At 37.9% G+C, this 12,267-nt stretch overlaps 1 protein-coding gene across 9 annotated transcripts in view; it reads right to left on the bottom strand.

Annotated features, from left to right (window-relative positions):
- Positions 1–12,267, bottom strand: part of cobl (cordon-bleu WH2 repeat protein) — a 72,551-nt gene that overhangs the window by 48,465 nt on the left and 11,819 nt on the right. For 6 of the 9 annotated variants that reach the window (XM_082552845.1, XM_082552849.1, XM_082552844.1 and 3 more), the window contains 6 exons: positions 11,243–11,437; positions 7,631–7,841; positions 5,668–5,896; positions 3,403–3,447; positions 2,660–2,748; positions 2,309–2,380 (listed from right to left, as the gene is read on the bottom strand). In XM_082552845.1, coding sequence (XP_082408971.1) covers positions 2,309–2,380; positions 2,660–2,748; positions 3,403–3,447; positions 5,668–5,896; positions 7,631–7,841; positions 11,243–11,437 — 841 coding nt within the window. The remainder of the gene's footprint in view (positions 1–2,308; positions 2,381–2,659; positions 2,749–3,402; positions 3,448–5,667; positions 5,897–7,630; positions 7,842–11,242; positions 11,438–12,267) is intronic. The other 3 variants (XM_082552846.1, XM_082552851.1, XM_082552850.1) reach the window with 3 other exon arrangements.

Here is a 12,267-nt window from a genome sequence, read left to right as displayed (position 1 = left end):
AGGAACTTAAGCAATGCCACTCCCTAAAAAGCTAAGAACAAATAAATACTGCATATTTAAAAAAAAACTTTTAGAAGTGAGTTTGCTTTAGAATGAGGTCTTCCCAGACATAACGCTATTTGACCATGCTAATGTTTTATGACCACACACACTTACACTGACACACACAGTAGTTTAGCCCCTAATGAACAATTAGAGATAAGAGGCTGGGCTTTTAGTGCTAATGTAGCCAAGGTAGGGTAATGTGATGCCTTTGGGTTGATAACACTCTGTGGGTGTGTGTTTTCTGGTGTGTGCAAATGCATGCGTGTGGTCTAAAAACTGCCCAGGCTGAGAAACAATCATAGGGGGAAAAAAAGCTGCATTAAAGTCCAGTAGAAAAAAAAAGAATTATTAATCAATCCAACAAAACTGTCTTTCATACTTTTCAGTGTTTCAGCAAAGTAAATGAGTTGTGCTGTGTCTATAACAGTTTTGATGTTTAATTCATAGTCTGCTGACTTTTTTCCTTTTAATTACACTGTGATCCCTATATGCAAAATCTTTAAGAAATAATTAAAGATAACGAAGAGAATAAAAAAAGGACAAAGAGGACTGGCTGGAAAAGGAAAAGAAGAAGATAATGTTAATAATGCTCAGTATTAAGCAGTAGACACAAAGTTGGAAGGGTGGAGTCAAGGGCAAGCTTAGAGAAGCAGTGTACTGAATAGGAGGGAGGCAGGCAGGCTAATGTAATCAAATGCCATTGATTTAGTTATAGCTATAACAGCTTCAGTGCTGCTAAATGCAGCGTCTAAATGTGCATCTGGATATACTGCAGAGAAATCTTGGAGGAAAATCTTTTACATTATGTTACTGATGTTTATCATATTCAGATTCTAAAATCAGCTCAAATTTGTATACATATATATATATATATATATATATATATATATATATATATATATATATATAAACATTTGAGCTGATTTTAGATATATATGTATGTATATGTATCCAAATTGGATACGTACTACCAAATTAGTGCTCAGATGCAGAAGTAAAGAGATGGATGATGGTTGCTTAAAAGAAAATGTAATGGTGTTATGAACTGCACTGATAAAGACCTGTGATGAACAGATGCTTGAGAGTCTGCTGACTAATCTTATAGAATGACTGCCCTCTGGAGGACATCGGCACACATTACTGCATTGAAATAATCTAGTCTCTCTGCACCATAGTTTGTGCTTGGTCTTCATTCTAACAGCTCTCTCTGGTCCTCTTTTGTCTTTTCCTTCTACTTCCCTTCACCCCAACTGGTTCTGTATTAGATTTCTCCTGTCTGTAAGCCTGGATCTACAGGAGATTTATTTCTGCTAAAAGTTTTTTTGTTGTCCTGCAGTGTCATCAAGTTGTTGGTCATAAGGGAATGTTGGGTTTCTATTGCAGAACTACTTTTTAAAGCTGAAACAACTAAAAATTTCCATTAAAACGAATAAATTATCGGCCAAAGTGACGGGCTTTGGTGACACAGGCATGGATGGATTACTGTGACTGTGGGTCTTAAACACAAACTTGCCATGGGTCCTTGTTATCTACTCATGCAAATACCAGGCACAACATATGCCCTTGTCAAAAGACAGTTTTATTGCACGTAACAAGGCAACTTACATCCACATTTATCTTGTATTTGTTGACATGTTAAATTACTGCTATTATGACTACTGCTACATATAACTCGTGCAGGACAATTTACCCCGAGGCACCAACAGGAAGCTTTCAATAGTCTTAACTGTGTAAGTCAGTAAAATGTTAAATGCAATCCAAAATCAAGCACTAAAGGTGATGACAAAGGACACAGATGGCATAGTACTAGCAGTGCTGCTCTATTGCTAATGCTTGTTTCAAAGCTAAAGTCCATCCATCCATCCATTCGCTTCCGCTCATCCTTTTCAGGGTCGCCGGGGCGCTGGAGCCTATCCCAGCTGTCATAGGGCGAGAGGCGGGGTACACCCTGGACAGGTCGCCAGTCTGTCGCAGGGCTTCAAAGCTAAAGTCCTCCTGTTTATTTTGATACATTTTTTGAAAATCCCTTATATTAAAAAAATAAAGCAATGATGATGCACACAACTTAAGGTAAAAGCCACTGGCTCCAAGGTATGTTCCCAGTTTGCACAAACAGCAGTCTGTCCATAGAAGCAGTCTGTATTATGTTCCAGTTATACAGAATAACTGGAACACCGTATGGGATTGCACGGCTTCAGTAACAAGTTAAGATGAGAGCTTTATTTCCCTTCTGGACATTGTAAAAATTGTTAGACGTACTTACACAGGATTGTGTGTCAGTGTTTTGGATTATTTTATCATCAAAGTCATCCATGTCCACAGATGTTGTCTCTGTCTGCAAACGGAAGGCACAACTAACATGCAGCATCAAACTATTCAGCCATGCATTTAGCTTGCCTCAGCTATCAGTTAAGTATGAATGGCCTATAAGTATGATGCTAAAGGTTAGTTTGTAAATTACTTCACACTATTATTTTTCTAATGATACTTGTATAAATAATTAAATGCAAAAACTAAGGGCAGAATTATAATGATGTCCATGCTGTTTTCTTATTTAATAATTCAGACATACTTCCTGCACACATACAGCATATTGCCCAGGAATGAGTCTCACCTTGGATTTCCTCCTGTTGAACTGGAAGATACCCAGGAGGCCTTTTTTTTCTGGTCTGTCCAAACTGCCAGTACTGGAGCGAACAAAGTCTAAAAAAGTAAAACAAGAGCAGGAGGAAAGTAATGTAAGCACCTTATAATTAAAGAAAGGGAGGAAAGAAAAAGGGAAAGACATGGTTTTTTCTGCATGCAAAGGTTAACGAAAAGGTTAACATATGGTTAACAGAAAAAAATAGTTTTTTTTTTAACAGTCAGTCAACTCTAAATATTACTCCAAACAGATACCTTTGTTTTAAAAGCAATAAATTAACCTTCCAGTTTTGCTCAGAAGAGGGAGCTGCAGCTTTGCTTTTCCTCAGGTTCACCTCTACCCAACTTTTATAATCAGCTAAGCAGTAAGTAAGAATGTGTCGTGATAAAACTACAGACTCAAGGACTGAGAGGGAAGGTAAACTAACTATCAAACATTTAAGGGCTAATACTCATGATTTGGGTTCTGAAACGAGGCAGAAGCAAGCCAATTTATTAATAAAGCCTTTAAAAATTGAAGGCATTGATGTTCACGCAGGTTAAAAAAAAGTACATAAAGCAACAAATGATTTCTTTTAATATGGCTGGTTAATGGTTAATATCCAATGCAGCAACAATGCAGGGTTAATAAGCAAGCAGCGATACATTGGGTTAAACAACCACATGTATTTGAATGGTGCCAACGCTAAGACACACAATATATACGTCTAATACCTGTGTAGTTAAGTGCAGGGGCAGAAGCCATTTTAGGCTGGAAAGCTGTAAAACATGATAAAGTTTAAAAACACAAACGTCATTAATGGATAACTCATCTACATGACAGAGCGGCTGTGCTTGTGCTTTTGTGTCACAGCACAGCCGATGCGCTACGTAACTACTGATTCACAAGAGGAAGTCATTTGTATAATTGCCTCATAATAATGAAAGTAAACTACATTACTACTATGTTCAAAAGGGTAGGACTGTGTAAAATGTAACTGAAAACATGACGCGGTGATTTGGAAAGGATTCGAACCCTACAATTTACCAAAAACCTTTTAGCATACCAAATGCTGAGAAAGAAACATTTAAAGGGAAACTGGGTGGCCTTGTTGATTACCAAAATCTTGCACAAGAGTGCTTGACCATAAAAGTGACATAATGTTCTACTGTTCCTTTGTCACATCACTTAAGTGATAAAATACACGTTTTTACTGTGAGATCACAAGAGAACCTTTAACTATAAATACCAGTGGGTGTGGATAATCGCGCAGTAAACAACCATAACTTCATACTACATGAATTATGTATTAATACAAAGGCCGTACATGATTCATAAAAGCTCGCTATTTCAGCCGTTGTATGGACAGGATAACAGCAGATACTGTGAGACAATAGCAGGGCAAGCCAAAGCACACACCAGTATCCACGCTAACATCCTTTGTCTGCTTAAATTTCACATCATCATCTTAAGTGTTACATCCTATGTTTACCAGATAGTTTTATTCAGCAGAGCAAAGCATTATTTTATCTTTTAAAAAGTTAATACAATTTTGAATATATGTACAGACACTTGCTTTAAAGTGACTGGAGTTAGAGGTGAAATGTGTAAGATTTAGGTATGTGCTTAACAAGTCCCCTAGAATTTTAAACGCTCTTTTTCTACAACAGCAGTCACCTAATGTTATTATGCGACCTGCAAAAAACTGGGGCTACAGCACGGACAGAGGGCTCCAACCCTCTTTCTCTCTGTTTTAGACATAGTGCATTTGAGCAAGGTGGAGAGCAAGCAGCTGACAGATGCAAAAATCAGCACGGCTGCACAGTACTTTGATGAAGAAAACGATGAGCAGTTGTACGTCTGTGGTGTCAGAGTAAAGTGGCATATAACCACGTAACCAAAGTGATGTGTAACCACATGCAGCACAGGAGCGTGAACGCTAACCTGGAAGGAAGGAGGGTTACCGGTGCTAGTACTGTAGACTTTAGCCACATTCAGGAAACTAATCTGGCAATCTGTGTCTGCTTAGATATATAAGATTTGCAACATTATAGATGGCACAGACATTTCAGCGACATCTAAAACAAAATACAATTATTAAGGAACCCGATTAAGAGTTTATCTAAACAATGTGAAAATTGAACAACTGAGATTTATTCTCAAAGACAGTTATAACAGATGTATCTACTGAATATAGGATGCTAACCCGTCTATGCTAACCTGTACCTACAGACAAAATAACAAAGGGGTAACTCGTCAGTAGTGCCTTAAACATATATTCTTTCAACTTCTGTGGTGGCAACAAGTCTTCCAGTTTGTGTAGAAACCTTTGGGAAATAATTTGGTAAACATAATTTCCTTAGGGATTAATAACGTATTCTGATTCTGAAAACAGACCTTAGCTCCATTTCTGTGAAACCTCTGTAAACTCCTAATAACTTTAAAGTCGCTCAAGTTCATTTTATCATTATCATTATTTATTTATTTTATTTATTATGACAGGTAGCTGACTGCTGTTACATTTACAGTCACAAGGTAGTACGTTCTTATCAACTCTTATCTTCCATTCACCTTTTCCCTCTGCGTTCCTCCCATACAAGCCCCAGATAAAATTTTGCCTGACCGACATGGTTCACCGATGGAAAAACAGAGAGGAAAAACCTTTTATTAAAAATCAAATCCAGAGAAAAAAAATGCCATCCTGTCTTCCTTCTCCTGTTTCCTGATCAATGTAGCCATTACAAAGACTGTAGCCATGTAAATATGGTTAGTGATATGTGTGTGATATGATATGTATATACGTTTGACTGTGAGATTGTGCAGCTTCTCCATTATAGCATTACACAGATTAATGAATAAATATTTCCACATTAAAAGAATCAAAAGAAAAAAGTATCATCGCTTAGGATCTGTATCATCTTGCGTGCTACTGGGAAAACAATACTAACAGAAATTTGACATATTTCACAAAGAGCAAAGAGAAATGAGGTCAGGCTTACCTAGCCTTTGATCATGTAGGTAGAGATCTTTGATCCCGAGTTCTGCTAGAGTTTTGTCCAGCGGTAACTCTCGTTGGCTGATGCTATCCTTCAGCAGCAGGACACGTGTAGGGTCGAACTCACACTTGTCACAGATGACTGGTATCAGAGCCTGGAGCGATATCAAGGGGTTCACCCGTACTACGGCCTTCTGGTTGCCATGATAGTTCACCATCAATCGCACAGTTTTCTGATACACAGAGGGGAAAATGATGGAGAAAATTAGACACGCAAACAGCTGGATGACATTAAGAGCTAATCAAGGATGAATCATCAAGTCAAGAAAAAGGATGATGTAGTTAAGGGAAAAAATACAACAAAGTTAACTGACTGATAAAATATGCTAGCCTAAAAGACATACTTAACTAATATTTATACATATATATATAAATATATTTAAATATAGTCATATTTCTGATTGATGTACAATAGCATATTTTGGTTTAAAAATATAAAAAGTAGAGGAGAACACACAGAGGATGACACTGCAATAATAAAGAAAAAGAAATAACAATAAAAGAAAGCACAATTCTACCACAGTACTATTGGCAGCCTCTTTCGTGAATGTACCAAGCTTATCAGCAAATTGTGGAAGAGGTGCTAAGTTGTTATAATTTACCCATTATATATGAAAATGTTCAGGTTGATGGTCATAGGTTTTCCAAAATAAACAGTATTTTAAGCCTGTGACATGGGTATATTTTAATGTTTCTGCTAATATGGTCACTAGATAGATGGTTGAAATACTCGAGACTATCGGAAGGTTAAATGGAGACAAAAATAAATTTCCCATCTTTGTGACTGAAGCAATTTTTCCTAACCAAGAATAATCAAATTAGCAACCAAAACAGGTAACTGATAGTATAATGTAATATTAAAATAAGGTGCAAAACTGACATATTTGTTACTGGTAGCCATTTCCGTGTAGTTTTTCTGGTGCATTGGGAAAGGACAAACAGTTTATTTATCGCTAACTATTGTTCAGTTAATCAATTTAGTTACATAATTTCCTAAAGGATTAATAAAGTATTGTGATTCCTTACTTCTGACAATTTTATAAGTACTACACTAATTTTAAATGTTTGCATTTTACTGAATTTTGTTTCTAACATTTTGAACACCCCATTCATATCAACAAAACACATTTCAATAGCAGTGTGAACGATATCTTCCATAACCGTAGACTTTATTCCTGGGCTAACATATTAGACTACTGGGTGGATCCAATACACTGGCAATCGAAACAAGCTATTCAATTTGAGCTGTTGAAATTGGTTACATAATGAGAAGATGTGAGATAAAACAGAGAAGACCAATGACTGACAGTGCTGTCTGAAACAGTGTCAGCCTCTGGCCTATGGCCAGGTGGGGTCAAAGGGAGAGAGAGCAGCCAGTGAGTCCTGAGAAGAGCAGAGAAATAATGCATGGTAACTAAAGGTAAGGTACTCATCAAATATTCAAACGGTAGGAGGAGAGTGAAGGCGAAGACAAGAAAAGGCAGAGAGAAAGAGATTGATGCTGAATAGAATAAAACATCCAGACAGACAGTAAGGCAGAAAAAGCACACTAGACTTAAAATCAGTTTATAAACTCCAATAAGGGACTTGCTGGCCAGTTTAATACCAACCAGCTTCCTACCTTAGAAATGGCCCTTACAGGATTCACTGGCCATGCTTTCTGCCAGTGGTCAGTGATAAAAGGCAGAGAGGGACAGGCATTACATAAGACTTGCAGTGAATGCAAATTTGATTTGTAAAAACATGAGATAACCCTTTGTGCAATCAAAACAACACAAATCCAAGCCAGGCATAAAAAAGAAAACATTTGCAGGTTTTAAATATGCTGTAACAGTATAGTCCAACATATAAAGCACATATGACAAAAGAGGAGGTGGCTCAAGGTGTCAGGATCCACTGCAACTCACCTCTGGCACTTTGGGTGCTGGTCTGCGCGCCACTTTCTCCTCCAACACTTTTTCCTTGATAAGCACACAGGCCACGTTAAGGGAGCCCAACAGTGCGTTGGGCTTGAAGCCCAAAGACCGGCCCTCAGGAGACAGAACCTCCAAAGTGTGCAGAGCTGGATTCAGGTGGTAGCGACTACACAGCTCAACCAGCAGATCCATCAGTGCTTTACTGAGAGGGAAAGAGAGAGATAATAGGAGTGAGAGGGAAAGTGTGTGTGTGTGTGTATGTGTGTGTGAGTGTGTGTGTTTAAGAAAGAAATGCAGAAGGAGATGAGAAGAGAAGAAAGGGAGGCAGGACAAAAGCTAGGGTTACAAAGTCTTCGAAGCTTAGCTGATGTAAAGAGAACGGAATGAAACAATGCCACACTCTCACTTGATGCACCTCAATGAAACAATGGGTGGTATTTTGATCTAAGCCATTTCCACAGACAAAATACAGATACAATGACAGCAGCAGTGATTTAAATATGAACATCAAAACATTGCCTTCATCTTAATTCTTTCTGTACAAATATTTTTCATTCATTTGAGGTTGATTGTATATTAGTAGCACCTTTTTCTGAGAATGTTCTTATCCATTTTAAACCCCTACAAAAATCCATGTTATTGTTTAATTTTGCCAAACTCTGACTGAAAAATAACACACTGTATGTGAAGTAGAACTAAAACCTGAGCGCGTCCATATGCTCTATAAAAGGTAAGGTGGTTGCTGAAGATTTCACCTGTGCAGTCCATCTAAGAGTCTTTACAAAAAAGGTAGTGACAAAGCACTGGGCATAAAAAATAATACCTCTGTCATTCACTTATGCCCATTGCTTTGTGTGCCTGTTTGGATTGCGGTGCTCATGTGGAGGCCTATAGTACTACTTGTCAATCCTCACATAAAGAAACCTAGAAACAGTCTCCAATGTTTTCTGGGAACAGAGATCAGATGACAGAACTGAGAGAGATACTGCTACAAAGAGCACCATTGACAATCACTAACACATGGATGCAGACTGCAACTAAAACCAAAAACAGACCCAGTGTCTGGTGTGCTTCTCGAGATTCATTTCATACAAAACATGCCAAAACATAATGACTATCTCTAAGTATTTACTCTATTTTTTTCTATGTATTTACTCTAGCACTGAATATATACCTCCCTGGTTCACATAGGGTCATTTTTAACCATGTTATGGTCAAGCATTACTAAGCTGTAGTTTCAAGTACCTATCGTAGATATTTAAAGTGTGACAAATTACATTACAAGGGTGCACAGGGCATGTAGATCATTCATGAAGTGTGACACTGCGGTCATAAAAATAATATATTAGGTGTAATAATAATATTAATAGGAGCATGACAACAAAAACACACAACCAGATAATAACTAAATAAGTAACTAACTGCCTAAGCAACAGTATTAATTCAGTAATAACATATACTATCATGCCTGCATTGTAAATGCCTAGTGCAATATCTGCACCACATTTTTCACTATTTTTAAATCCTACAAAATAAACCTGCTCGTGGTGATTGATTATAGCAAATATCCTAAAGCTTGTTTTATTTTGTCAATAGTGAGATCATGTTTATTTAACATGACTACTCGACTTTTGTAAAATAAGTTTGTGCTTTAAGAGAGCAGCAAAGGTGCGTCAACTAGAGCAAAGCCTCTGAGAGTCTCTGAGTCCTTTGTGAGGCACAACTTCCCTTAATCACAGGATTAATAAGGCAGGAATGAAAGTAAAAAAACAAACAAAGACTGGAACTTTACATTGATAACTGAAGTTTATGAGATCAGAAGAATGCAAAGATATGCCATATCTTTATTCAACCACTGTTTCGCTTATTTTAAAAGTAGAGAATTACGTCATCTCTGGTATAGTCATGACTGGAATGTGTTTAGATGAGACAGTCTGTCTTTTAAGTTCACAAAACATAAAACTAAAAAGTCCCAAGCCCATAACTATAAACAAGATAAAATTATATGTTGCAATGTGCTGGCACATTCCTGTATGTGCTATTTTTAGTCCTTGAATTTAATCACTAACTAACTATCACTATAGAATATAACAGGTGATATAAGTCTATGAGGAGTCTGCACTTTGACCTTAGGGTGGAGATAGTGAATGAGCCTTTGTATGAATGATTTGTGTTTACCCCTTTGTCATTGTCATAGTTTGCCGAGGCAAACTGCGTGGCGTGCGAAGAGAGGACCCAGGTGCAGACATTCTCAAACTCAAACTTAACTGATGATGAACTGTTTATTAAAGCAGGCAGAACAGTACAAAATAAAAGGGTGAAAACAATGCAAACTAAGCAATAACCTAAACTGGGGTTTAGGTTGAAGAACATGAAGAACCCTGGCAAGTAGAAAACATAGGGAAACGCTAAACATGGCAATGTGGTGAGGAAAACCTGAAAGCAGGACATGGCAAGGGAAAACGCAGATGATCCGACAAAGACTGAATGAGAAGGCACAGACTAAATACACACAGGAGGCTAATGAGAGAAGTGGGAACACATGGGGGAAACAGCTGACACACATGAACATAACGACGTCACAGTGGAAGAGTAATACTAGACACAGGAACACAAGACCTCTTCAAAATAAAACAGGAAACATAAGACGCAGACATGACAACCTGAACTTGACAACGTAAGACACAGACATGAAACACATGAAGGGCAAGGGAGACTTAACAGGGGTGGAAGACACAAGGGGAATCTAATAACAAAGATCTAGAACAACCTAGGCATGATAAAAAATGAACTTAGAAAACCTGAAGAGCTTAAACATATACTAAAACTCAAAACGCTGGGTCAAAAGACCCAGGACCGTGACAGTCATAGCAACAGGTTCTGATGTTTTAAGCAGCATTGATCATAATATGACCATCTTCTATTAAACATAGAAGGTCATACAAGGTCTTACCTTCATAGTGTCATAACAACCCGTGGTTTGTGCAATATTTAAAAGTGGAATGGGGGGCAGAGCCTTCAGCTTTCAGGCCCCTCTTCTATTATACTAGTTTTGCATGTTAGAAAGCCTCTATGACAATAATATGATACATAGTTTTTCTGGTGATGAGCATACAGAGGCATCTGATGGTGATACATTCTCTATAGTTATTAAAAGAGTCTCTTGTTGTTTTATACAAGATAGACATCCCCAGTTTTCTGCCCTAGAGACAATTGCCTCATTAGGGACAGAGAGCACTAGCAGGTCAGCCACTGACTCTCTGGGACAAAAAGCTTGTGTTGGAAATTGGAATGGAACCCCCCAACGAGGCCCCGCTGGCACAGCGAACAAAACATGCACAGGAGCAACAAACATACAGTTTTTCTGGTGACTGAATGAAGATCAACCTATAGAATCATATCGCAGAACTAACAATAAACTAAGGTTAGATTCGATTTGTATTTCCAGATATAAATAATAAAATAGCTACAGATATATGAAGATTTTATAGTCAAATAATATGAGATTAATGGGCAAAACTTTTGGTCATGACACATGTGACAATAAAATGAACAAATCAAAACTATGTTTGATATGTGCTTGTGTGGGCCTGTTTTTCTCACCTTCCATCCTCAGTCACATAAATCTGGTTGCCCTGTGGCAGGGTTAACTGTAAATCCACTGTGGCCCTCAGGATGTTCTCCTTGGCCTCCATGCCTGATGTCCCTCCCCCATCAGGTGTAGTGGTTCTGAAGATATGGCGTGGAGCGGGTTGAGGGGCCGGTGGTGGAGGTGGGGCATGGGCCTTCATCCTCCTTCTTGGTGATGAAAGTTGGAGAGATACACAAATAAGAATATTTTTTCTTTTTCAGGCCATCCTTTTCATATGATACAATACTTTAAAATTTCCTAATGACATATTTATTTTTATACAAACAAATTATATATTATAAATGTCTGTTTCCTCTGAATCATTACTGTTTTTTTTTCTGAAGTTCAGTCAGTTGCACAACATGACAGCCTATGAATACAAACCACTGCTACCACATCAGGGGCAGCCGGAATACTAATGTTGACTTTTTTTCTATCTTTCTGTTTCTGATTATGACATAACCTTCCCTTCATTTAGATTACATAACAAACTACAGACACGCCAAGATGATTATTTTGGTTATCAAGATCTCTGAGCCTTTTGGAGCTGTTTAATCTATCTGGTCTATTGCCTCTTTAATATCACTCCTACACTCCTACAATCAATGCCTGCTATCAAACAGCTTTCCAAAGGCAAATTAACATCTTTGCTTTGACAGAAACAACACCCCTCATTAGGGCTGGGCTATATCATACCGTTCACGGTAATACCGGTATTAATGTTGGGCAATGATAGGAAAATGAAATATCGTGATAGAATATGGGTAAAACGCGCATGCGCAGTGCCTACGTTTACATACGCACATGGCGGTGACGTAGAATGAGAAAAGCGAAAACAGATCGTTAAATGAAACGGATGAACCAGAACTGGTTTGTAAAAATGCTGCAACTTCAGTGGTGTGGAACTGGTTTAGTTTTCGTCCGTCAGATACACAACAAAGCACTGTTTTTGCTAGAACATGCTAGCGTGCCGTCGTTATTACCGTGTTGTTTGGAC

Source organism: Aulonocara stuartgranti (genome assembly GCF_965226115.1).
Source record: "Aulonocara stuartgranti genome assembly, chromosome: 11".
NCBI classification, from domain to species: domain Eukaryota; kingdom Metazoa; phylum Chordata; class Actinopteri; order Cichliformes; family Cichlidae; genus Aulonocara; species Aulonocara stuartgranti.
The sequence above is the reverse complement of the archived record's forward strand: the minus strand, read 5'-3'. Positions and strand labels throughout refer to the sequence as shown.